Source organism: Trachurus japonicus, chromosome 15 (assembly GCF_045865225.1).
Source record: "Trachurus japonicus isolate A0001 chromosome 15, Traja_1.0".
In the NCBI taxonomy this organism is placed as follows: Eukaryota; Metazoa; Chordata; class Actinopteri; order Carangiformes; family Carangidae; genus Trachurus; species Trachurus japonicus.
Window position 1 is genome coordinate 24517089 of NC_140921.1, and position 27402 is coordinate 24544490.

Below are 27402 nucleotides of genomic sequence, written 5' to 3' on the forward strand. Positions count from 1 at the left end.
GGTGCGTTCAGGGGCAAGAGGAAACCTAGGTGATGATGTATAAATGACTGTATATATCAGGAATATACACTGAAAAAAAATGTATTGATGAAGAATGAAGTAGGGTGAATTGTGTTTTTTGCTCTAGATGCAAATTACCCCAAAAAGCAGCGGTGTTGTTAAGGATGAGGCCCATATCGGTTGCTATGGTGCTGATGGTGAGGGGTGGGAGTGGGTGGGGGGATAGGGGGGGACCCGGTGATGTCAAAGCTGATGTAAAATTGAAATGGGGAAGCCTGCAGATCTCTGCTACCTTCTGCTGCAATAAAGCAAATTAGCAAAGCAGCAGATCCTAATTTGACTAATAAGCATCGCCGGTGCGTTCAGGGCCAGTTTGTACAGTAGAGGCGCATCCCCGGCTTGTTGCTCGCCGCAGCTCCTGGTCCAGTGATCGAGTGCTCCCTGCCCCACAGCCTGTATCTGATCGTCATACGGAGGTTTCCCCCCCTGCTGCATGCGTAACATCTCTCCAAGTCCAGCCGTGGTGCTCACCAAGACCTCGCCGCTTGGATCTCATCTTCCTACACGGAATACGCACGACTCTGAGTGAGCGAGCCGCTGAGGCGAAATCTAAACGCCAGGATTTACCTCCTCGGGTTCAGTCCACAGCGAAACGAGGCTGGGATTTCCTCTTATCATTTGATATTTGACAGATCCTCTGTTTCTTTTTCTTTTTTTTCGGTGTGTGTGCGTGTGTGTGTGCGTGTGTGCGTGTGCGTGTGTGTGTTGGGTGGAGTCAACCCGGAATTCTCCAAATTGGAAATCCATTGGCACATTTTGAGGTAGGTCGGCGGTTGTAGCCTACATTAATCAGATCATAGCCGCGCATTGCAGCGAAGCATCAAGATTTTTTTTTTTTTTTTTTTTTTTTACATTATTCCTTCATGCAAATTGTGTTTCCCTCATGATGTGTGGTTTGCTGTTTTCTGCTCTAACCAGGGCCGCAGCTCGCACGGTCTCTGTCCACTATTTAATCCCCCTTAGAAATAAAGACTCGCCCATGTTTGACAGATAATGCATCAACAATTAGCATCGTTACATCTGGGTAAAGCGGCATAGACCCTGATCCAGCCCCAGATGCAGATGCAGCCGTGTGAGCTTTAGGATGGACGAATCGAGGGAGTGGAGAGGGAAGGTGGGGGGGCGAAGGGGGGACTTGAATGGAAAAGGCCTGATAGCTTCCCCCATATACGAGGGTGTGATTAAAAGCTATAAATTGGCTTTTGATGCGCGTATAGGGTGGGACTGGAGGATGCATTCACCGTCTACATCTATTACCAAACATCTGCCTCATAACATCTGTATCAGTACAGTTCAATTCGACTTGATGCGATGAGAATAAAATAAACACATCGATGCAAAAATAAATAATAAAAAAAAGCTCCTCAGTGAGTGTGAATAGACAGAGCTGCTCCCCTCCTCAGCAAAACGCTTCATGTTTTCATGCAGATTGTTCTAAAAGCCATCTGTGGTCAGGTGTCAGCTCTCTGTGCTCCTGCTGTCAAACTGGGACACTTCAGGAGTGAGGGGGGTCAAGGGGCCTAAAATGAGAGCAAGACCTTGGATCATATTAAACACGCTGCAGATGCATTGATGTAGCTCCACTGTGCAGAAAGTTAAAAAGCATGAAGGCCAGGAGTGGACAAGCTGTAGTTTTGATTCTCCAAAGATGAGATCACTATGAGACTACATGAAGCTCCAGGTGTCTGCTGAAGTGTCTCTGAGCAAAGCACGTGATGAACCCTGAACGCTCCATGAGGTGTGTTTTAACTTCCCCCTCCAGCCCGGTACAAGAGAGAATAACTTCAACAAGAAAGAAAGGAAAACTAATCATGCATGAACGCTGACTGAAAAATGACAAACTGTCCAGCTGCTGCTCTTTCTTCAGATAAAATGGAGCTTAACTGCTGTAAAAAAAAAAAAAAAAAAAGAAAAAGAAAAGACCCCTCCAGACAAAATGGACCCTTTGAATTAAGAAAGGGGTGTGGGGGGGAATGGTTTGGGTCTAAAGTGGTTACTCTGAGGGACATGACCTGGGGGGTGCTGCTCCTTTTTGGATTTAATGTGATGTTCATTGACTCTATGTTTCCCCCTTTGTGCCTCTGTTTGGCGTGGCAGCAGCAGCACCATGAAGGACGGTATCGCCAACAACAGCACGGCCAGCATCTCCCAAGCCAGGAAAGCTGTGGAGCAGCTGAAGATGGAGGCCTGCATGGATAGGATAAAGGTACAGGGCTTTGATTTTTACCTGCCTGATGTGAGAAAATGTTTGCTACTGTTTCAGCGTATTTACACAAAACAAGTTGAACATAACACGGGACATAACACTCTAAAAACTCCAAAACAAAACTGTCAAAAACTCATCTTTAAAAAATCATAGCTTGACCTGATGTAATATACAAAACTGGACTGAAGTGAAAACTTAAAATGGTGGAGCTATGGATCTTTGTAAACTTTAGTTGTGTGACAGCTAATGAGTGTCATGTGTTTACGGTGATGGTTGTAAAATGTGTAAAATAATTGCGAAATCTACAGGGTGAAACATCCATGAATTCAACTTCCAGTTAGATCACATGTAGTTATTTTATCTACTTCAGCGTTTCTCAAACTTTTTTCAGTCAGGGCACCTTTCAAAAGTGCATAAAATCTCACGGCACCCCTGTGTAAAATATAATTCAAAATGACACTGCATAGCCTAAATGTAAATGTCCTGTTTATTTAGACGGGACAGTATTACAGTATTTATGCATAGGTGCCTATAGCCTACATATGCACACACACGCACACAATAATCCGCAATGTGAGAGGAAGAGAGAAGGTCTACATGCGCGCAGGCACGCGTTCACATGCATATCCACCGGCGTCTCCGCTCCGTTCTCACTCCGTTGCGAACAATCAGAGAGTTTCCACCGGTGGAAGAGGAGAGAGGCTGTGACTCACCATCAGTGTGAGGGCAGGGTTACTGTAGAATAAGAAAAATAAGACATATGGGTAGCTATATTTAGCTATTTCCTTCAGAAGTGGGCACCAGTTAGATCATGGATTTGTATTAAAAGTAGGCTACAGAAATGCTGAATGGGGTGAAAGAGCTGCAATTAGTGCCACTCAAGCATTAACGCTGCTGACCAGAACATTACATCCAGTCAGGTATATTTCCCCCTCCCTACTCTGCTCTGCCAATGGATTTTACTGACAGCGCTGCACACGCCACGGTTTGGGGTCTTGTCCTATCACCAACATGCTTCGGTGCCCATAGGTTCCGACTCTCAAGTGGTTCAAATCCAGAAGTAACGGTACCGCGTACCGACCAGGTACCGACGTACCGGCCCACTTAGCACGGACTGTGTTGTCTTGTTAAATTAATTTATACAACAGTTTCGATGTTCCGACCAGTCCCAACCGAGCAATTTGATTGGACAAGAGACATTCCATGAGTGTTGATATACAGTATAACAGCACTGCGACTTTTTACGGACGTTATCACTCCGCTGTTCAGCAGTGGACAGGAGCTAAGTCAGAGCCACGCTCCCCATACAGGAGCTGCCCCATCTCTCTGCTGCTACTACAGTTAGAAACGGACCTGAACATTAAAACCTGGACCTGACCTGGTCCGTCTTGCGGCCTCGTGCCTACGACCGAATCACAGCCGTGCTGATATATAGTACAACAGCACTCCCTCTCGTGTGATATTGCTTAAATAACTTAAAAATAACGTGACACACGGGCAGGACTGATAAGCTTTGCTGTTTAGCTTCCGTGAGTCCTTCTATTTTTAGCCGTAGCCGCTAGTTTAATGATAACTTTCTCAGTGACTTTTCTCTAGCGCGTTTCCCATTTCCCATGAGGCTTTGCGCCATTCTACAATTTAAGAACGAACAAACATTGCTGGTTATTTTATATGTTTGGTCATGAAAGTTCAGTTATATCTGAACAAAAAGAATTAGATAAAGACAGGAGGCTAAACAAAAATCATTTAGTAGTCTGGATTGATGAGAGTCTGCGTCACTATCGCAACCATGAGTGAGATGTAAAAAGATAAGAAGTGGTATAAATAATGGTTGGACTGTTTCCATTAATTAATTCAAGGAAACCTTGAAGATTATCATGAGAACATGATTGACTTACATTAGCCTTAACTCACTGAGGCTGGTCATAGAGGCCGTATAACCGCGCAGGGCAACCTGCTCGATGGTTCACTGGAGCATATTGGCTGGGCGGCCGACCGGGAGATCTCCTGGTCGTCCTGATAGCCATTCCACAGCTGGTATATACATATATATATATTTCAGCTCTGAGCGCCGCGACAAAAAAAGGAAACTCCGACAGCTTTTTTCCGAGCTCCATAGGATCTGAATGGAAAGTAGACGGTGGACACGGCCCCTTTGCATATATAAAGAGAATGTATTCTATGAAATGTCAGAAGAGGTATTTTTTTCACGGCACCCTTGACGCAGTCAGAAGGCACCCCAGTGTGCCGCGGCACCCATTTTGAGAAAGGCTGATCTACTTTATGAACAAAGCACAAAAAATATTTTTAAAAGATTTGTGTCACTGCTTGATATGCAGTTAAATGACAATGATCAAAACTCATCACAGAGCCGTAGTTTGTTAAAGGTGTTAAGAAATGGCCATTTGTCCTGTTTGTCGCGCCTCCTTCTACTAGTTTCCACGAGTTTACTCGAGTAAGGAAAACAAATTTGATTGGTCGTTATCAAGCAGGCGGGATATTCAATGTTTTGGGGGGAGACCGAGCTCAGTGTGTGTGTGTGTGTGTGTCTCAGACGTTTGATTGACGGATGACGGATCCAATAGCATTGGCTGATGAATCGTGAGCATAATTTGTGTGCCTGCATTATCCAGTGCGAAAAAGAACTAAGCCTACCCCACTTTCATCCTGGATTTACTCGAAAATAGAATTTTGCACAAAGTTTGGGCTACATCGTCTGATAGATGAGTTATTACACTAATTTTATGACCCATAGTGGAATCAAATTAAATTTTATTTTCTGAACACCTTTAAAGTCAGTGAGTTTGAGTCAGTCCCACACACAGTGTCCCACAGCTGAGAACTCGTCAGTGCACCAAACATGTATTAATCCACAGCTCAAATGAATCCCCTATTAATACAACAGTGTTTGAGTCAGGTTTGAATTTGAATTTGAATTTATTTGAATTTATTTATTCAGGATAGCCCCTTGAGATGAATCATCTCATTTTCGAGGGGGTCCTTCGTTGGATTCAACCCCAACACCCACTGACCTGTGGGACGTATTACCTCTAAAGCGTGCTGCAGGCCAGTGGGTTTTTTAAAAACCTGCTGCTGTTTTAGGGAAACCTTTGATGAAGCTTTATATTATTAACTTCTTCAGTGGGGGTAAATGGTATTTGGTGGCTCAGAGTCACAGACAGACTGACTAGCACATGGCTGGTTAGACTGTCATTTGTTGACATGGCCGTCGGCTCTTTAGTGACACACTAGGAGCTGCCATCTTGAAAAGAATAAATACTAAATAATATAAATAATATAATATATATAAATATAAATAATATCTGATTTAAAAGGTTGTTGTCTTTGGCCACAGTTAGCCTACACTATCTGTCATGTCGGTGCGTTATGATAATAGTGGATGGACTGAGACAGTGGCAGTAAACCATCCCCATCATCATGCCTCCGTCCTTCATGGTTTCTCTCCTCTTTTAAACAGTGTGACACTGATTTAACATTGCTCCTCTGCAACATTGTCACAGTTCAAAAAAGGCCTATAACCCTTTTTTATTTCTTTCATTCTTCCTCCTCCTTCTTCTTTTCCCCTAACATCTCTCCACATCAGATTTCATGCAGCTTCCTGTGGGGCCACAAACAGCTTTATACAACTTTCTTCACATAAATAAAATCTCATCATCGACTGTAATGAGTTCCCATAATTTACTCCAGCAGGCGACTGCAGGACGATTAAATTCATGTTTCCCAGTGTAGTTTAGTGCGACAGCGCCTAACAGGAGTCACACGGAGACTATAAGTTCACCTTGAAAGAGTGCACGTAGTGACTGTGAGGGATGAACCCAGAGGCATGATGGGTGACGGTGATTGTCGACTGCACCTGACATGATTTTTCTACCAGTTTGACTCATCTTTTCTGAGCATGTTCGCAGAGCGGTCCCTCGCGCAGGGTTTCTACTCATCTTACACAGTTGGTGTTTGATTTCTGCAGGATAGTGATCTTAAGGTCACTGGTTCAAATTCCTAGACTCAGCAAAGGAAGATGTTGGATAGATGTTGAATGTGCTAATACCCTCTGTACATCCCTCAACCCTAAAACCTGCTGCAACACCACCAGACTTTTATTGTGAAGCCACAGCAGCAGCAGCACAGGTCTCATAAAGAGTCTCCATCAAACAACACCTGGTTAAATATTGACTTTTGCGCCTGATATGCACTTTATGGCTGAGATCAGTCACACTTTATATTTCAATATATTTTCCAACACATGCAGCCATTCATAGAAGTCTTTGTTTTTGTTTTTTACGTGATTGTATGTTCACGTGATTTCCATCAACATGTTCCTGGAGTGTGAAGGGACGGCTCTTCTCCATACTTTTCATCAACGACTTCTTGTGCAACTTAAAAGGCAGTGTCATCATCTCATTGGGTATGCTCCTCATGTGCTTGGGGAATGATTGCCCCACAGCCCCGAGGCTGTTCGCTCAGCATTATAGCCCGGCCTGGAAATCTGCCATACACCATCATCCCTACTAAGCACAACAAAGGCTGCTTACAAGGAAACTTCCTCTTCATAAAAAACAAAGTGATTATTACAGCAACTTGGAATCAGGGTTGGGAAGATGTATATAGAAGAGCCCTGATTTAACCTACACATTGACTTTTTGACACAACATCGGATTTTCATTTTTGAATGATTATGGTTCAGACACTCACGGGTCTTTTGGTTTGACATTACGTCAATCACAGAGTTATGTTTTTCCATTCACTGAGAACAGACTGACCATCTCCAAACTATTTCTTATCTTCTTAAGTCATGCAACATTATCAGCAAAGATGTACAAGGCCACACATGACCACCACCTTTTTAAATCTCTTGTCAATTTTTATTACAAAATACCAAATTCATTTTCAGCATATACAGAAACAACCACAAACAAGAAACATGACAACCAACTTTTTGTATAATATCATCTAGAAAATAAAGTTAATGAAGCACATTCACATGAAACATTATTATCATTACATATTATGTTGCTTATAACTTAAAAACATGAATATGAATCATGTGTGCTCAAGTTAATAATTATTGTCTGTGGCATTAATCAGAACACAATAGTAAAGATTCAGCATGTGAAGTCTTTTTAGTTGATTGCACAAAATCTTTACAAGTTTTTAGATGAAGCAACTTCAGCTGTTTGTGCAGGATGGTTTCTGTGTTGTGTGCTCTCAACCTAGAGTGTTTGATTTAAGATTTGCACTAATGCCACATTCATGTCACATCATACCACAACAGCTGAGTGGAAAACTCTCATCAGATGGAATTCAGTGTCAGAGGTGGTGACAAAAACAGCACAAGCATCAACAAACTGTAGGCAACAGGCTGCAAAGACTTCATCGCTGCAGTCACATGTGAAGCAAATCAATTATTACTGTAACATTAATATACTTGATTCTATGAGTTGACTTTGAAATTGAGGTTAGCAATGTGGCTAAATATCAGTCAAAAATAATGGGGGTTTTCTGGCTGATGTGCGAAAGTGCATTAATGGATTTGGATGCTTTCTCTTTGTCTGAGCTGTTTCCCTGTTTCTCAGTCAGTTGTTAAACATTTACTCAGCAGGTTCAGGCCTGCAGCCAGATTCAGGAGTGGATTCATATGCTGGTGCAAAAAGGACAGCAACACATCTGAAAAAATAATTTTGTAAAGCGTTTTCCATTTCCAGTCTGTTTGGATTGGAGAGAGCAAACGTCCTGTTAGATTTAGTGCTGATAGCTGCTGCGAGTGACAAATGAAAACACAAAACAAGACTGTCTCAGCGTGGACTATGAAGTGAGAAGGATGGGAGAGCTGCGGTTGAACCGCACTTGAGGTTGTCAACTGTTAATAGCTAGAATATAAAACGAGAGTGCACATGATAAGCTGCTGTCCTAACCTGAAATAGTGTGCAAGGTAAACCGGCTCATTTATAGCAGTGCTGAAGGTGAAGGTAAATGGTAAAGGGTGTAAAATGATGTTGTTATCTAACAGGAGTGTTTAGATCACAGTGTGTGAATAGATCTGACTTGTCAGTTCTACTGTCACCTTAGCATTTTATTGAAAAAGACGCATCAGTCTTGAATGTAAATGAATCCTAAATGTCAGAGTTGATCTTTATCTGAGAGGTTTTCACTCTGCCTCCAAAGCTGCTCTGACAAAAATCTGAGAGCGCTGAATAGTTGACTTCTGCAGTCAGGTTCGGCTGCAGAGTGCTGCATTTTTACTCTTACGTGAAAACCTTTTAGCTCAGAAAGACAGAGAGGCAGCTCCTCCAAAAAAAAATTAAAAAAAGAAAAAGTAGCAGTTCTAGTATTGGCATAACAGCACATCTGTATTATTTCCTCAGCAGTGGTTGGATGATTGATAGGCATGCAGCTGTTTGTGCTTTGTAACCACTTGACACGTCAGATGTGGGGATCCAAGTAATTCTTCATTAGCAGCTGCAGAAAAGAGCCGGCGAAGTCGAATGTGGCTGCGACTGAAAGCAGAGAAAAGTGCAGAGAGAAAGAGGATGAAGCAGATATTTGGCGCGTCTGACGATCTTTTAAATTTAATTAAGGGATCTGATGAGGGAGCGAGTGTATCGGTGACAGGAGTGGTCTCTGTGCTGCTGATTGAGGGATCACCACTCTCTCATTAATTGCTCAATCAGCCAAAGGAATGTGATCTGTGCTAATTAGAAGGACTCTACTTCCATCATGGGGCTGCAGTGTAATTACAGTCAGTCTGGGCTTAATGACACACACACACCGTGCAATACCACTCTTTGTCCTGTGGGGATCCCGTTTTCTGCAGGAACCCTGGCTACACGCGCATCATTATGTAATTACTGCATTTACATTTGATTACAAGAAGAAGTTGTTCATTTGCTTTGCAAGAAAAATCTGTTTGTGTAACTGTGCAACTTAAAAAAAACAACCAACAAAAAAATGTACAAACACATGAAAATGCTAAAACAAATAATCTTCAAGAATTTGACAAGACAATGTGCACCAGATACTCACAACACAACCAAATACAGAAGCTCGCAAGTGCAAGGAGCGCAGGCAACAGTGGTCGTGTTTCCATGGGACCCAAAAAAACGATGAACCTGAGTGAGTGATTGGCTAATGGTGAAAAGTTGAAAATAATATGGATTTAGTGTTTTTATCTGTTTCTGTTGTTAGATTATGTTTATGTTTTTTGCTCTCTGCACTTGTCCACTGACTTTCTGAATAGAGAACTGAGCACTTACCTGAAGTGTGCAGGCTGAGCTCCGCCCAGCTCTGAGTTAGACCTCATTTAGATCCCCTGTGAGTGCTCATGCCTGATACCCTGATAAAGGCCACACTGGTTGAAACATGTTTTTTATTTTTTTATTTTTTTTTACATAAACTAGCCTTCAAAATAAAGGCTTTTTAGTGTTTCCAGTGGAAGAGTAGTCCTGGTCCCTGTTTGTTTCCTTGTTTTTCACCTTCCTGGTTATGTATTTCCCACATAAGCGCTTCATTGGACTTTGTTTTCAATTTGAGACAATATTGTTGTTGAATGCTTTGTGACTTTGGAAATTAAAAGCATTGAAGAAGAAGAAATGCACATTCAGGTATTATTAATTAATTAATTGAAAAGTGTTTTTATCACCTGATGTGTCCTGAAACTCTTCGGTCGTTGTCTGTGCTACTTGCAGGCTGTGTTTAGTTTAACAAAAAAAAATATATTTATATTAAATAATTACATTTATTTTATATACAGCTGAAATAATCAGCTATTTACTCTGAATGTGGCCCTTTTGAGTAACTTTTGATATGACGCTCATCTTGTGCTTTGACTTTGACCTTAATCAAATGGAGTCAGATCAGAATAAGTGTTCAGTTTAAGTCACATAACATGCTCTCAGATATACATGTGTGGGTATATTTCCTATGATTTTACATTGCGTTGCTCTATTGATTTCCTCTCTCTCATGTTTGAAGGAATGTGAACAAACACACATTCCGGTTTTGTTCAGAGTTGTCTCGATGCCAGTGACGTTGTGAGAGCAGGTCCTGTCAGATTTAGAAAAGAAAATAGAAAATGTCCCCTCTGTTTCCTTTAATCTCATTGGGAGGTGTATTAAGCAATCTGAGACTTATCAGCTTTTATTAGCCACAGAGGAATTGCAAAAACACAAACAGGGCCACAGCACAGGTGGTGTGTGAGGCTGACAAAAATAATAAAGACGTATTAGCTGGAACAAGGTGGTTACAGTAGTTAGAGCAACAAGCCGACAGCCTCATGCAGAGAGGAGCCCGCGTGTGATGAGACCGCTCTGTCATTTTTGTGTTTTCCTTTTTTTTCTCTTTGGGAACTTAATGATTTTTCTTATAACTAAACACAGACTTGTGTTGAATCTTGGTTGTCTAGTGGATGACTCAGGGTGGAACATCTGTGTTTAACAGTGAGGTCAGCTCTGCGTGACCCCTTAAAATGAAGCAGGACCTCACAGGTCCACCATCACAGGTGGTGGCCTCAGTGTGGGCGTGAACTCTGAACAGAGTCATTTTCCCCTGTAAGACTGATTCATTTCTATCCGCTCTGAACAGGTGAAAGTGTCCAGTATCTCACAAGGATAAGGCAGAGATTAGAAATATCATTTGAGATATTTCATTCTTGTAATCATCACATATTTGTCTTGGGGCTTCTTCAGAGAATCCTGCTCCCTGCGTAGGTGACTGATGTAAAGATGAGTGAATAAACCTGAAGGAATACAAATACAAATTATACAAATTGTATAAATGTTGTATGTGCATAGGAAGTTGTCTAGAATGTTAAGGGATAAAGCTGGTGATGTTTTGATTTTTATTACTATCAACTAATCCCATGAGAAGACCAAACCAATATTGAATTGATCTATTACATGTGCAGCCAGCTAAAGCCCAATACGGCTTATTCCTCTGTGTATTAATCCATGAGTGAAAATAGTCCCTAACAAACGCACTGTTCACTCCTTTTTTGTAATGTTAAAAACTACAGTGTGCAGATGTTTGAGGAAATCCATGGATGTTTTTTAAGGTGAAACTGCAGAAAGCTGCAGTAATAGATATATAGATGTCTTCTGTGGGAATGAATGGGCTTACAGCTGAGGGCCACAGGGTGGGGAAGTCAGAAAGTCTCAGAGACTGAATAATTCATTGTTGTTCTTGGTCTTTTAATGGGATTTATTGACATCAAGAAAAATATAGCATAAAACCAGCCCCGTTGTTCCTTTAAAATCAGCCCTGATATCGATCCGCAGCCCTTTAGACGGGATAATTTTATGCTGCGGTGATTATACTGTAATAATCCCTCTTTAAGGCTAAAAGTGATAGGCTGCGGGATGGATTCAGTGCATTGTACTCTCTTGTGAGAGCGGCAGTGGGTGAGGTGAAGTGGCAGGCAGGAGATCAGATGGCTCTGTCCTCCATGCAGATCCCTGAGCCCTCACCGTCACTCTGATGCAGCTGCTCCTCTGCTCTCCATTTGCAGCCTCCCCTCCCATTACCTCCCACTCAGCTCCCGAGTGGAAACCTGCATTCACATACAGTCTGACTCTACTGTAGGATTCACACTCTCAGTTTGACTTTGAAAATTACATTCATGACATATGCAACTTCTCGCCCAGAGGCAGGAAGTGAGTTGTCAGTCCCATCCTCCTCAACTGGTCAAGGTCCCGCCTTTAACACCTGTCAGTCATCCTGACAAGCTGTGTCCTCCTCTTGCCTCAGGCTGCGGTTACAGGCATCAGTACGGTCGCCACAGGCACTGGCAAATTGCAAACTCTGTCAATATGCAATTTTATAGAAAAAGGAGCCACGTAATGTTCATCCAGATTCAGGACAGGTCTCATCCGCATCAGGTTTAAAATACTCAACTTCCAGAACGAACACAGAGCGAGTTGCAGTGCATTATGGGCTTCAGTGGAAGTCTATCAAAATGAAAACGTCACACAACTCTCCGGTACACTGTGCTTTATTCACCTCGCCAAATGGTTTTGGCTGTCCTACCTTTAGCAGGGTCAAATCTGTCGTATACACTTCTCTTATACAGGCAGCAATGATGGTAACCATCATCAAGGAAAACACAAATTAATATATGTTTATATATATATGTGTGTGTGTATATATATATATATATATATATATATATAAAGGACAGGTTTCACTCCAAAATCATGAAGAAATGTTCAAGAGAAAAAGTACTTTGGCAATCCAAATTGGCTCCATCTGAATCAACAATTTCTTTAAATCTCTCTCTTCATTGCATTTGCAGGCTGCTTTTTTAAAGTGATCATTTTACGCCTTTATTTGACAGTGACACTGGCGAAATGACAGAAAATGATGCAAGAGAGAAGCAACAAAAAGTCCCTGTCTGCCTTTGAACTTTTTTAAGTCCTGTGGCCGTGTGTAGAAAAAACAGCAACAAGCTGAGACACCACCTGAGGAGGCAAGACAGCTGTAAAATGTTGTAAATGAAGCATGGCACGCTGAAAAAAGAGGGCAGCTCATTTTTAATTTGGCTCCATAAACATCCCAAGCATCTTTTTTTTCTCTTTTTTTTAAAGACAATTCTGCCAAACGTGATGGTAAGAGAGAACATCTGATCACATATACGTGCGTGTCCTTCTCCTTGTCCTCAACATTTCAGGTCTCCAAAGCAGCTGCAGACCTGATGGCGTACTGCGACGCCCACATACGCGAGGACCCTCTCATCGTGCCCGTCCCAGCCTCCGAGAACCCTTTCCGGGAGAAGAAGTTCTTCTGCACCATCCTCTGATGAGCTGCTGGTAGAGCTGTACAGGTGCAGGCATGGCGTTGCCTGGCTTCTCTGTCTTCACCACACCTGAAGCTACTGGCCGTAGGCGTTGAGTTGAGTTTTGCCAGGAGGACACTCTGTTGTTGGTCAGCTCTGTCCTGGTGGCTGAGGGTTTTGGGGGAGTCAGCCACCAAACTGGCAACCCAGTGAGCGTATCATGTCTTGTTAAATAGGTTTGTTATTGCTTTGTTATTAGAGAACAGCCTTGCTCAGTGCTTAATGAGATGAGAGATGTTTTTCTTTCTTTCTTTTTTCTTTTATTGTGCTAGATCTTAACATGCCTCAGGAAACAGAAATTTGCCCAGTGTCTATACCACCTTTTTTAAAACCGAGTGAAAAACATTCATCTTCGTATTATCTTGAACATAATTTGATGTGCTTTCAGTGCACAGGTTTGACTATTTGTAGCAACACTTACTGAAAGCACCATTGAAATCTGACAATTCCTTCACTAGTGGTTTCTGTTTCAATTTGCCTGCAGAGTCACTAACAGTTGACCTGCTGCAGCAGCAGCACAGTCCGATTCAGATTAGAGCCCACAAAACACAAACTTTATCTTACATAGTGATTTTTTTTTGTCTGTAATAAGAGGCAGGGGGCTGCACATCAGTTCTGCTGTGAATAAATAAATAGACTCTGTTTATTGAAAGGTGCAGAGCTAATGTTTCAACGGCGAGATGAGTTCTTCAGGGTTATCACCGTGCAAACAACCCTTAAGTCAAAAATTATTTATGAATCCGCGGCCTCCTTCTCATGCCTGCTCTGATGCATTCTACCTTTACTGCCCTGTTTGATTTACTCCTCATATACTTCATCCACTTCAAATCAGACACACTATCATTTAATCCTGCGGCTCCACGACTGGGATATTTTCACGAGCTGCAGGGGATCGCTCCCTGTTATTTCCTTAACGGGTCTCATTTGTTTGCTGGGCATGTTTCCTGAGCCTGATTCTTTTTGCCTGTCCTCGAGTGAATGGCACGGCCTTTGACATTAATGCCAGACCAGAGGCCTGCATGTTTCTCTGCTCCTTTTTGACAGCCTCCTCTGTTTCCGAGGGGCCGTCAGTCTTTTAGAGTGTACAGTATGTTACAGTGCCAATTTCTGTGAGCGCAGTGTGATCCTCACACTGTGGTCCCACAGCCTTTTTTTTCTGTTCTGTTTGGTTTTGGAAGAAAAAGCACACTGTCGAAAACCTTTCCTTTACATGGTAGTTGAATAGCATTTGCTAATTTTTACGATGAATTGTTATGATCGTTATTAATATTGTTATTATCAGTAGTATTATTGAATATTTGTTGCATAGCACTGACAGCTACATGACGTGTAGTGCTACTAAGCTTGTATGATACTTAGGAAAAAAAAGACATTTATAAATCATGCAATTATTGATACTATCTGAGTATTTTTTAGAAATATAATAAGGGTCGGTTTACATAATATGATCCCTTCGATGGTTCAGGCTTTTTTGCAGCATCATTTCTGTAAAATCTAAAAGAAATTTCCTCTTGGTACTTGAATAGCCATTGAATTAGGAATCGAACACTGATGCTAGACTGGTACAAACACTAAGTATTGGACTCAAATTGTTTTCAGGATTATTATTGTTATCATATCTGAAAACCTGAGACTGATCTCAGGGCGCTCTCTCACTGACCTCATCTTAAGGACGGTGCCAAATCTGAAACAAGAAATATAACGGCTAGAGATGAATATTGCATGGATTTATTTCTATCTATAACAGAGAGAACTATTATAAGATGAAATAATGCCTCTTCATTGACTTTCTGGGTGCTACTCTGCACATGATAATCTCATTGGAGTCCGGATATGTTGACAATGTGCAGCTGTATACATGAATGGTATTATTGTTTTGGGGGGAAAAAAGCATTTAAATAGCAGGCTTTGTAAAACCTTTGATGGATCAAATGAATTAAAGGAAAAGGGCAACCCAGATGTGCCGTGTCTTCACTCTTTCTGCTCCGTGTCTCTCCGTGATGTTTTGAGATGCAGTCCGCCAGATCACACTGATAACACAAAAAGCCACTGCAAATCGTTGTGGGTCTCACAGAGGAACATGATATTCTGGTGTGTAGTGGAGACCCCCTGTGGCTGAGCTGAACCACAGGCCATCTGGATGCACTGTTCCTGTGCCGTGGCATCTTTTTTTTATTTTTTATTTTTTCTTCTTCTTAAGGATTATGATTCAATTCACCCTCAGCCAGTTGGCCTTCCACAGTGCAGCTTGAAGAAAGAAAGAAAAAAAAAGCAATTCATGCATCAACGCTGCAGGTCGCATGAATAATATTGCAAAAATAATAATTCACGGTATGAATTGCTAACATCAAGATTCAAATGATCTGTCGTTGCTATTTCATGTGTTCATCCGTGCATGAATTTACAGCCTCACCTGGGAGAAGACTGAAATTACCACTTCCTACCAACTTTGCCTGAGAGTGTTCTTTTTTTCTCAGACACTATTTCTCAAAACTTAAAGCTCTGCCGATGATATCAGTGTCAAAATTGCTTTTTTTTTTGGTCAAATAAGTCACACAAGGAGATTGAGCTGGTGATTTGTTATCATGGGTCACATTGAAGTTATGAAAAACTGAACAGATTGCACAAAATAGTACAGAGAGTGCTGATGAATGGCATTGATAAGGCGAGTCAGGTGCTGGTCACTGATTGTGTGATTAACAACAGGCAGAGTAACAGAGGTGGATTATTCAAAGCCTCAGCACAGTTGTTGTGTAGATTATTTATTTATCTACATTTATTTCAAGTTCAAGTGAAAAATTCAGCTTCTTACTATGAATGATTGACTCCAGCATAACAGGGTTTTTTTTGACTTATTTTGTTTTTCTGCTTTTCTTTTTCTACTGAGCTCCTCTCAGTGGTATGAAATGGGTGGAGCTTCCTTGGAACAAAGTGATGTTAAAAACTTCTGTCGGGATCTAGCAACATTTTCATCAGGATGTGGTCAACGTAAATGGGTTGTTAGGTCACTTTGAATCTGTCCACACCCCTTCAGCCCTGATGAGGCAGATTAGCTGAGTTTTTCAGTGTTTAACATGATAATATCTAAAGATGTTTATTTTCCTAACTTCAAATGTCGGCTTATTGTTGTTGTAATGCTCACTCTTTTAAAGGGTGGTATGTCAAATTTATTTACAGTATTAAATAACCCCATGATCACAAATCTATACTCCAGCAGGCTTTACAAGCAGTGCCACACACAGCACAATGTCACCTGAGACCCTCAGCTCAGATAAAACAAGTTTTTTATGGAGGCAGAATTTATGGAGTGAAATACGAGTTTTATGTACCAAAAACTAAAATTAGAAAATTCAAGAAGTAGGTCTCAAAATTATTTGGTATGCACATGGTTCTCAGCTGGGACTGGAGTGGATAAAAAGAAATCTATATAGAAAGAGAAGTGCACTGAGTGCTGAGTGTTTTGAAGACTGTGAAGCAAGAAGAGAAAACTGAAAATAATTGCATACACAGTCTTGAAATAGCATAAATAATAAGTCATTGATTTCAACGTAAAAATGAAAAGTTAAAGAAGAGTTAGACACATAAACAACAAACTGGGAGAGATGAAGGTCGTCTGTCCGCAGCGGAGCAGGATGTAGCATTGTGCTTCAAGAAACCCTGCCCATGCTATGAATAGCCTTTTCCTTTCAAATGAATAATGTGTTGCAAAGAGAGAACTAAATCATTGTAATGAGTATATCTATGAATATGACTCCAAAAAGAATTATATAATGCACAGGAAAGTAATTATCCCTAGGGCAGTAGGTTATCTAATACCAAGAATCTGGGCTGGAGCAATTTGCCAAATTGAGCAGTGAGCCCCCAAAGTCAACTCAAAACACACGAGAAAACTAATTTTTGATAAGATTCTTTATCTACAGTCACAGCAGGCTGTTTTGCAGTGAATTCTCAATGATTTTTACTCACAACAGTGAGTTGCACGCCAGTGTTTTCCATTACATTATTATTTTTCCCCAGTATGGGTGGAAAGGTCTCTAAAATAACATTTATGCAACACTGGAACTCCATTAAAATCAATACAAATGAAATGTTTACAAGCATGGCAGCAGGCGCCGCTGGTGGTGTGGCCCTCCCTTCCTCTCTGGGAGAAACACCGGTGCTCTCAGAGTCAGAAGAAATTGTCGTCAAACATCCCTCTCCATGCACAATAGATCCTCTTTAAATACTTCATGAGCAGCACAGAGTAACGGGTTTAATATGTCCTAATCCTAAACCAAAACATGTCACCTCGGTTTTAGAGTGATCCATATGTTAATTTTCTACTCTGTCTGCTTAGATGGTTTTTCTCGCTTCACTAGAAATTTGCAATGGTTTGCAGAAAAACAAGCGAAGAGACACTTCTTTATGTGATAAACACAATGATCCACCACGGCTGAACTGTTTGAAGCTTTTATCAGTGTTTTAGTGTTTCCATTTACTTATAGAAACACAGAGGGAGCCATTTTTTTCTGCTTACTATACCGTTCTTTTCACTTTAATGTGACTTGGATAGAGATTATAACTACATCTGGCTGCTTTATTTTACATGCAGACATAGTAAATGCTGAAGTGTATTGTCTACACCCACTGTGATGCAAACATCCATCTTTTTTATTTGCTAGACATTTGATAGACATTTGAAACAGCGGTATAGGAAAAATTAGATTAATGAATCAGTAATGATGATTTCTGTGCAACACTTTGTCAATATCAGTGTTAGCCTACATGTAAAATAATGATATTGTTATTATTATATAAATAGTGGTAGCTATTATCCAATTTTTTTTTTTTTTTTTTTACTTCTGCAGATCTACCTGCCATAGTACAAGACAGCCACATACTGTTATTTAGGCTCTAACTGTGTTTGTTTGGCTGTGGAGTAATGAACTTCATTTCCCAGAGTGCACAGCGACGGCCATCCTGCGCTCCCATTGGCCCAGCTCTCCGAGCAGCGGAGGCAGACATGAGGCAGTGCTGAGAGCCCGGCGGAGAGCTGCGGAGCTGAAATGAAGCGCACACACGGAGCGGCTCACACGGCTCAGGAAGAGGCTCCGCGCCGCCACCGCTGAAGCTGCTCCGGCCGAAGTGAAGGGCTCCGTCCATGCGGAGGCTAGCGCTCATTCTGCTGCCCTGTGCTGTTGCCGTCCTGGTGCACTTGTGGTTGGCACAACGACCCTCCTCCACCCCGCTGGACAACAACACACACTCGGGTACTTTTTTCCTTCTTCTTCTTCCAGCCCCAACACCAACACACCGGGGGTTCAGCTTCTCAAACCTCCGCAACTTTTTTTCCCCCACAGCGGAGCGGCGGGGTTAACTTTACCTCCGCCGCCCCGGAGTAGTGTGTGTTTGGCGGCTGGTAGTTTGTGTGGGAACAGGTAGTTCACGCTTGTTCGCTTGACCGTGTGTCGGCGCCCGCAGAGTCTGTGTGTGTTTATGTTTATGTATGTAGCCTACGTGTGCGTTGTGTTTTAGTGTGAAATAATGTGCGTGTAACAGTTGACTAGTGCTGGGCGTAGCTGGGATAGTCACACGTCTGGAAACAGAGCGAGCCGAGCATCTCCGCCTCATTACAGGGCAACTACTGCTGCTGCTGCCTTCACACGGATTATCACTTATTATCAGGGCTGCACTGGAGGCTGGAGCCGCTTGTTTTAACACAGGATTATAGTTGAACCACCTTTTTGATGCATGAGGACATTAATTTCCATGAGGTGCAATAGCAGCCTACCAGAGTAAGTATAAGCGCAAAGTAAGTAGCAGAGGAAGCAGCCGTCAGGATCAGGGACGAGAATCATAAATCAGGCATTGCCTCAAAGTGTGAATATCATTCTTTATATCTCTGCTTGTTGCCTTGTCATTGTCACTACCTGTAGGTCATATTTTACCACATGCTTACATTTTATTTCATCACTGTTGACTTCTTGCTGTTGTCAATCAAGATTAATAAGAAAGAAAGAAAGAAAGAAAGAATAGAAAATCAGCATGCTTCATGTTTTTCCATGCAGATGAAGCATTACCTTTCTATGAAGTTTTGGTGGGAGTGCTGTCAGCGAGACACCATTATGAACTGCGACAAGCGATAAGGGAGACCTGGCTGGGCTACCTCCGAGACCACCCCCACTTCCAGCACAGGTCTGTACTGGGTGGATGTCTAACTTCACCACCTGTTCCTCCTCCTCCTCTTCTCTCTCTCTCTCTCCCTCCCTCCCTGATCACACTCATGTAGTGGAGGTAAAACCTGCAGCTCTCAGCTAATAACTGACCTCCCCATCAACCCTTTTATCTTCACCTGACCAGAGGCCACTACTGTTCTCTCTGCCATTCCTCCTTTTTTTTGTCCATCTCCTTCTCATTCAGCTATCTAAGCACAGATAAGGTGTGATGGCCTTTAAGCAACCCTCAGTAACCATGGCAACGGGGGTGTTGGATAGATGGACAAGCTTTTGAAATCTTGTTGCCTAATAATGCACAAAAAAAATAAAAAAAAAGATGAACGCAACTCAGTGGTGTTTGTTCTTTTTTTTTTTTTGCAGAGTGGGGGTGAAGTTTATCGTGGGCAAACATGGGTGTCCCATCCCAGAGGAGGACAGAGAGGACCCGTACTCTTGCTCCATCCTGAACTTCACCGAGCCAGGTAACTGAGCACACGGCATATGGAGAGATGTTCTGTTGCTGGCATGTGCAGCTGTTAATGGCGGCTGAGGCGAGAACAGAGGAGAATAGCGATAGACGAGCTGAAAGAATTAAAAGAATGCACCTTCAGAAAAGAAGTGAAAAAAAGAAAACCCTTTATCCGTGTTCACCCACGGCTCAAGGACAACCGTTCTTTTCCTTTCCACACCCAAGGCCGAAGCAGAAATGTCTCACAGTCAATGCAGCTGTTGCAGCTGTAACCAGAGCTGCGCACTAACACTTGAAAAGTAAAGCTATATGAAGCACTGAAACACACTGTATGAAATAATTGAACGGACTGGCTGAATGTCTGCAGCAAATTGTCCACGTCTCTCTCTCACCTTCACAGAGACGGTCCAATTCAGCTCGTTTCACTACTTTGCTCTGGTTGGTTCAGCGTTTGTTGCCTCCATGAAAACATAATTACTGCTCATCAGAATAGGCAACGGGCGTTGGGGTCACGGCAATGTTTTATTTGTCCAGCCCATTCTCTGCTCTCCAGCGTGTTAATGGATGTAAGTGTTGACGTGATTTGCTTCAGAATCCCAGGCGGGTGGAGGAAGCTGTGGTGCGAGATGCTCGGCGTGAGTGGAAGAGAAAGAGACAATGGCTGCTTTTAAAAACACGGTTGAGTACCTGACTCAGGATGCAAGTCAAAGCATGCACTAAGTGGACAATTAATTGTTTCTGAAATGTGTTTGTTTGTTTGCGCTGCTTTCATCGCAGGGATTTTACTTGGGGACCACAATAAGGTGAATACTAATTAGTATCTCAGACTTTATTTTACTAATCCTTCTTCCAACACAAGGTGCAGGAGGTTTTTGTAGTGAAGAAAAAGAGTCTAATTCTTAATGATATGCAGAGATGATGAGATGCGAGGGCTGAATTTTCTTTTGGTTTGACTGACGTGTTCAACTCGTGCTGAGACTTTGATAAACAATTAATCTTCTATGTCCTTTTTTGTTGCAAAAATGCTAATAAAATCACTGGGTGCAGCATGTTAAATGTGAATATTTGCTGCTTAATCAGTCCTGCTTTTGGAGTGAAAATTTAAGAAGTCTTTTTTGAAATTGGGACGATGTGATTGGCATTTTTCAATATTTCTTGACATTTGTTTATCCAATTATTTCAGAAATCAAGCTATAATATAAACAGTGCAACACACTATAGATTATTGTTGATTAATTTGGAAAAATATCACCAAAATGTTGAACAACATGACATTTGCTATTGATAATAAATGATTTATGCCAAGTTTTATTCATTTTCCCAATGAATAAACTGGCAAGCTCCCACTGGCCAGTGCCAGGAGAAGCACTGTTGTTGTTTGTTTTGACAAGTTGGCACAAACTAAGCATTTATATTTAGTCAGCATAGCAATATTAAACATATCCTCATGCACTGGTAAAATCCTGCAGCTCGATTCTTCCCCGTCAGAGTGAGAGACGTGTGCTTTGATAAACAGCCGCTCTCTCTTTGTCTGCGATTCCTTGCCCCCTAATTGTCTTTTATTCTAGAGCAGGCAGCAGAACTTGTGTAGAACGTATATAAAGTAAAAAGTCTGCCTCCCTTTAACAGCCTTGATCTTTTCATTGATCTCCAGGGTAATAAACTGCTCTTTTGTAATTAAGAAACCACACTGACGACGAGCGGAGGCTCACTTTGAAGACAGCGGTCCCAAGAACCAGCCCCCTCAAACTGCTGATGGTGAAGCTTTTCCCAGAGTCTGTCTGTCTTCCTCTCCGGAGCTGCTCCCCCTCTCTCTCTGTCTCTGAATCACCTGTTCCTCATCACTTCACAGAGGCGGTCAGCATGTCGAGACTGTAATAAATCTCACCTGTGTGTCAGTGCGGTAACGCTCTGCCCTCTGTTCGTCCCAGTGACAGGGCAGGATGCGGAGATAGAGATCGTGACGGCGTCTGACCCCTCGGTGCTCACCCCAGCCGATGTGTCGGCCATCGCTCTGGATTTCAAGGTCCTCCATCCGGTGGTCATCACCAGGCTGGGGGTGTTTCCCAGCGGGAGCAGGCCCGAGCTGCAGAGCAACGTAACGGTGAAGCTCCTCCAGCTGGACCAGGAGGTAACGGGGCCTCCACCCTCTCAGCGTGATAGATCCTGTAATGCTGGTTGTCTGATGCACAGCCTGGGGGATATGTAGCCGGGTGCTGCGACTGTTTACTGCCTCAGTTTCACACACACTGAAATCCCTGTTGGATTACTGCCACTGAGATTTCAGTCTGTGGGTTGGGTAAAAATAAATCTACACAAGTGTTTGAAAAGTAAAGTGAATTCCTTATGTGTGGAAACCTTGGTTGCAGGAGGCTGTGGTTACTGCTCGCTTCAGTGGCATCAGCACCGGGACCATGGTGAACGGGGTGTGGTACAAACCTGTGGAGCAGTTCATCTTGCCTAAGGTCAGTTCTCACATGAACTCGGGTCGTAAAGCAGGACTGTAGAGACACTGAGGTCAGCGAGAGTCAGTGTAACTCAACTGACATCCTCCCCTCCAAAGTCAAGGCAGCCAACAAGTTGTAAATTATTTTTCATTATCATCATATTAATGCATTTTATTATGATATTAATGCATTTTATTATGCACAAGTCTTTCAGGGAGCGTCCTTGGAAATTAATAATTTCTCAACAGGAATGAAAAACTAAATGTGATTTCAAGTTAAATAATCTTAAATTTTTAAAGGTTGTTCAAACCAACCCAAGGACCTAATGTTAAAGTGATAGTTCAACAAGTTGTGACCTGCACATTCAACACGCTATGAGATAATAACGGAACAGAGTTGTTTTCGAGGTAAATTTTTGCAAAACCGCTGATGCTCGTTCCCGTCAGGGTCAATTTTTCAGCCAGCAGTTCTTCTCATTTGCCTCGAAAGCAATTCTGTCTCGTAACGTTCCGTTATTATCTCATAACGTGGTGAATGTGCAGGTCTCAACTTGTCCACGAGAGCGTTTTGGAGTTGTTGGATTGTGGATTTGATGAGTTTGATGAGGGAAACCAAGAAATCCCATGAGCCTCTGTAGCGTAGCTCTGAGCAGCTCGCGGCTCTGCTCCGCCGTTCTAAAAATAGCTTGCACCAACAATTAAAGGTAACGAACCTACTCCTAAAATTATAGGGATTATGGCAATGGGCCAATTTGCCAAAATGTTGAACTATCCCTTTAATGTAGATGTTAATGCAGAATTACACCTTGTTACATGTGCAACAAATTAAATGTTTTGTCTTTCATCCAGGGTTTTGAGGGGACACTGGTTTGGGAGAGTCAGGACTCCTCTGGATTAACAACAGTCAACTCATCTGTGCAGCTCAACGATGGAGGAGGTGTCCTCAAGATCTCCTCTGTACGTGTTCACATGGAGTGTCAAAAATAGACACATAAAGCACATTCAGGTTTTGAAATGAGGTAAAGTTCAGGAGGCGAATTCATTGATGTGACATATTCTTGGCATTGCAGATTGCAGAGGGCACATTGCCTCATAGAAGTGCTCTCGGGTTCCCCGGTTTGGCTGGAGGCTTCACCTTCACTATCTACGGTTGGTTCAGCAACAGTTTGATGAGGCTGTAGTAAAAGAGTCCTTATGTAAACACTCCAAAATATATTGTTATGTGTGGCAGGTTGTGAGATTAATTTCGCTTTTTTTGCCGTAGGGCTCATGCTTGCATGTCAAATGGGAAATAAGACGGTTCTTCCCCCTCTCCACCCTGTTGTGTTACATTATTGATTTTACCTCCTGCATGTGTTTGCATTTGACTTTATCTGAGAATGGATTTATAGCCATTTTCGTGAAAAGAAAACGAAATACGCCTCTGAAAACAGAACTAATGATCCGTTCTGTAAACTCAGAATTTCATCACACTGTCTCGCCAGCTGCTGATTTCAGGTATTATTCCTCAAAAGTGCTATAATTTATTCATAAGTTGGGTGAATGAAAAGTTAATGTGACTTTTTTCTCCCTTCAAATCTCACAATGAACTAAAAGACTTTCACCATTCTACCCGTATTTATTGAGTTTTTCTTTGTTATTACCCCCCACCATGCACCGCCCTGCTGCCCACCCCCACCCCTGCCACCTCTGTGTCAGATGGAGACGGTCTGTCGGGGCTCCTGCGGGGCCGCCCAGCCAGGATGGAGCTCCATGCCTCCAGGCTGAGGCGGGAGGACGCCGCTTTGCAGCGCGAGAGCCTGAGGCACGGCGACATGGTGTTCGTCGACGTGGTAGACACCTACAGGAACGTACCTTCCAAACTGCTTCAGTTCTATAAATGGTACGCCCAAGTGCTAATGACTCGATTCTCTGTCTGCAAATTGCCTGGGCCCCTCTGAGGAAATCAGCACCCTGAAATGAAAGTGTGTCGCCGCCTCAGAACGTCTCGTTGTTAGAATCACTATTGCAATCACCCAGTGGGGGGGGGACTACAGTTGTGAGTCATCAGGTAGCAAAATATACGCAGTGGTGTTAATCTTTGACTTGGCAAATGTTTTATTTAGTTGCAAAACCTCCTGCTGATCACTCTCGGTGGTATTTGAAAATAAATCCACTCTGAGATATGGCTGGAAAAAAAAAAAATCAGAGGTCGGCTTTAATTAAGGTTGCAAATTCCCTCTTTGGCAGGTCTGTGGGAAACGCTGACTTTAATCTGCTGCTGAAGACGGATGATGATTGTTATATCGATGTGGACTCTGTATTAATGAAGATTGACCACAAGGGTCTCAAGCGCAGCAATTTCTGGTGGGGGAAGTAAGTACTGTTTGGTGTCTGATCCTGTTGACAATGTATGTTTTGTTGTTTTTTTTACTTGTGTTTTTACCCCACTTGTACTGCACTGTCAGCTGGACTGTGGATGAAAAAAACAGGAATGTTCTGCACAGTGGAAAGCATGAAATGTGAGGTGAAAGGGAGACAGGATGTGATGATAATATAACTGCTGTCCTGACCTAGTTTCAGGCAGAGTTGGGCAGTGGATCGCATCGGGAAGTGGCAGGAGCTGGAGTACGCTAGTCCTGCCTACCCTGCATTTGCCTGCGGCTCAGGCTACGTGGTCTCTCGTGACCTGGTCCAGTGGCTCGCCAGCAATGCAGAGAAGCTGAAAGCCTACCAGGTGGAGTAACCGAGCGCCCAACTCGGCGCCTAACTGCGCCTAACTGTGGGGGAAATAATGGGCCGATGATCACCAGTGTAATGTGAGCGCTCTGTCTCGTTAACAGGGAGAAGATGTGAGCATGGGGATATGGATGGCAGCTGTAGGACCACAGAAATATCAGGTAAAACAAGTGTGAAGTATGTTTTTTATTAAAGACACTGTCAGGAATAGAACCATTACATTCAGATGAATAGGACAGATGAGCAGCTGAACAATGGGACTGAACAATAAACACACACAAAAAATGCACATGGTGGATTATTTTTAACTTTGTCTCTTGGCAGTCATTCAATACTGAGAGCTTCATTATTTAGCAACACACACCCAAAATGAAAATATACACCATAAAATAAAACCTGAAGTGAAATGATGAACATCTTCCTCCTCTCCCTCCCAAATCTGACTGTCGATTTCTATCAGACAGATGTTTACGAGCAGGACTGAAAATTGAGATGACTGTCATTTTCTTCCTCTTAGTAATTCACCATTTCACTGTCTGGACAAGTAACTATTGTGCTTTTTACGCTTTGCACAAAATTGCATAGCAGGCCGCGGCCGTCGCCATCACATGTTGTGTGAACATGTGACGCGTAAAACCTGTAAACGGAGTGTCATGGGATGGTTTTGTTCACTGGTTTAATGTGGTGTGTGGAGTTCAGTCTCAGAGGTGCATGTTGACAGTTTAACCCAGCTCAGACCTGAACCAGTGTATGACTAACAACCAGATGTGCATGTCCCGCCGCCAGGACCCCGGCTGGCTGTGTGAGAAGGAGTGTTACCTGGACATGCTGTCGTCCCCGCAGCACACGGCCGAGGAGCTGCACGTCCTCTGGGACAGGAGGAGGGCCTGTGGAGACCCCTGCGGTTGCCCCTGGGGCCACTGAATCTGGCCGCACAACACACTCACAACGTGGCACTGTGGGTAAAATCCACTCAACACTGCTTGTTAGTTCAGTTTCTGTGGTTTCCTTAAAACCCCCAAACGGTTTTCTCACTATTATTATTCCAATATAAACACTTAGGTATTTGAAATGTGTTTTTTTTCTCTCTCTCTGTTGGAAAATAATTAAAACTTTGAGATTCCATCACAGATTCTTAATATTAACAAAACACGGTATAATAATGAATCATTCACAGCCTCAGAATACGTTAAAAACACATTTAGCTGTAATGTTACTGTCAGTATTTGATCATAAATTTGAAGAGACAGAATGTGGGTTGAAGATGTTTGAGTAATGTGGTGACTGACAGAAACATGTGATTGTACAGAGTCATTGCTGTAAGATTTGAGTACTTTGTAATATTATAATTACTGATATTGGGCAGACTTGAGCCTTTTGGGTTTAAAGGGACATTTGATGGTATTTTAAAGGTGACTGCTTTACGTTGCTCTATTTTGTAAATTATTGTCTTAAGCTTTTCGTCCTCCTCACTATTTGTAGATTTATGACGAGCCTTCTCACAAACACACACACACACAGTTTGTACTGTAACTGTCGTCGTGCAAATAGTGATGTGGCCTTACTGTAATTGTTAGGCGTCATACCGTCCGTATGTTAACACGAGATTTCAATCGGTGTATTTGCAACACAGATTTTTGATGAAGCCAGAGTGACAGAGACTCACTGGTGTAACTGGTTTTACAGACCCCCTCCTCGCGGGTTAATAAAGAACACTTGAGAGATGAGTGACTGACTCTGTGGTGGTTTATTATTTTTTGGTGGTGGGGGGTTTGATGTGCTGCTGGATCTGAGCTCTAGTCTGAAGCTGCTCAGTCGTCACCACAAACTCAGTCGGCAAACAGACTCCACTCACACTGTTTCTCAAGTCTGTTGTTTCCAATTTGGAGAGCATGATGGAGCCACTTTGATCTTTATTAGCGATTGTTTTTCCTGAGACAGCGAGGCGACCACCGCTGGAATGATGAACAGCAAAACCTGTGGAGCGCTTTTTAGCCTCTGATTGATCAGCCGCTCGGTGTTAATCGATACTGACTCAACACATCCAATGAGACACTTTTAAAAAATGTTGACATGAATCAAATGTGGTGTGGGATTTTTTTTTTTTTGATGAGCTCCTCTGAGCGTATGCTCACAGCCGCTGCAGTGATGCGTTTGTTTATTGAAGTACAGCCATGTGATTGATGCCCAGTCTGGAGGATTGGATTGCCTCGCTGTTTATTTTTATGTAAATAATGAAAGATGAAGCTGGATATTTTACTAATGGGGGATAATACAAGTCGTTTATTTCCTTTAGGGAACATCCTACCTGCCAAAAAAATCTATTCCTGCAATTAACCTGACATTGGAGCGTGGCTCTCTCTCCCTCCTCTTCCTCTACTTTTCGCCTGCTCTCTTTCAGTGAGCTGCATGATAACAAAGTCACATCCGCAACCGTTCCACTCTCCTACATAGATAAGCACGGCGTTT

At 42.5% G+C, this 27402-nt stretch overlaps 2 protein-coding genes across 4 annotated transcripts; both read left to right on the forward strand.

Moving 5' to 3' along the window:
* Positions 1-245: 245 nt before the first annotated feature.
* Positions 246-15063, forward strand: gng4 (guanine nucleotide binding protein (G protein), gamma 4). Of its 3 annotated transcripts, none has more exons than XM_085800691.1 (3): positions 246-821; positions 2161-2266; positions 12942-15063. In XM_085800691.1, exons 2-3 carry the CDS (start codon positions 2168-2170, stop codon positions 13068-13070), a joined length of 228 nt encoding a protein of 75 aa, XP_085656817.1. In that variant the 5' UTR covers positions 246-821; positions 2161-2167; the 3' UTR covers positions 13071-15063. The 3 variants fall into 3 exon arrangements, with proteins under 3 accessions (XP_085656817.1, XP_085656818.1, XP_085656819.1); XM_085800692.1 differs by having other exon boundaries at positions 280-821; positions 2158-2266; XM_085800693.1 differs by lacking the exon at positions 246-821 and adding an exon at positions 845-994 and having other exon boundaries at positions 12942-13320.
* A 3015-nt stretch (positions 15064-18078) lies between these two features.
* Positions 18079-26660, forward strand: b3galnt2 (beta-1,3-N-acetylgalactosaminyltransferase 2). The gene is made up of 12 exons (XM_085800694.1): positions 18079-18355; positions 19154-19280; positions 19682-19782; positions 21701-21900; positions 22139-22234; positions 23065-23172; positions 23286-23364; positions 23914-24097; positions 24445-24570; positions 24772-24931; positions 25038-25094; positions 25720-26660. The coding sequence occupies exons 1-12, from the start codon at positions 18247-18249 to the stop codon at positions 25855-25857; spliced, it is 1485 nt and encodes a 494-aa protein (XP_085656820.1). The 5' UTR covers positions 18079-18246; the 3' UTR covers positions 25858-26660.
* Positions 26661-27402: the final 742 nt, after the last annotated feature.

What these genes read in the sequence shown, in the direction of transcription:
- gng4 (XM_085800691.1), top strand. Translation starts at nt 2,168, where the DNA reads ATGAAGGACGGTATCGCCAACAACAGCACGGCCAGCATCTCCCAAGCC. An exon ending in CCTGCATGGATAGGATAAAG is followed by an intron (nt 2,267 to 12,941) that starts GTACAGGGCTTT and finishes TCAACATTTCAG; the next exon opens with GTCTCCAAAGCAGCTGCAGA.
- b3galnt2 (XM_085800694.1), top strand. Translation starts at nt 18,247, where the DNA reads ATGCGGAGGCTAGCGCTCATTCTGCTGCCCTGTGCTGTTGCCGTCCTG. An exon ending in GTGTCCTCAAGATCTCCTCT is followed by an intron (nt 23,173 to 23,285) that starts GTACGTGTTCAC and finishes TTGGCATTGCAG; the next exon opens with ATTGCAGAGGGCACATTGCC. An exon ending in TAGGACCACAGAAATATCAG is followed by an intron (nt 25,095 to 25,719) that starts GTAAAACAAGTG and finishes TCCCGCCGCCAG; the next exon opens with GACCCCGGCTGGCTGTGTGA.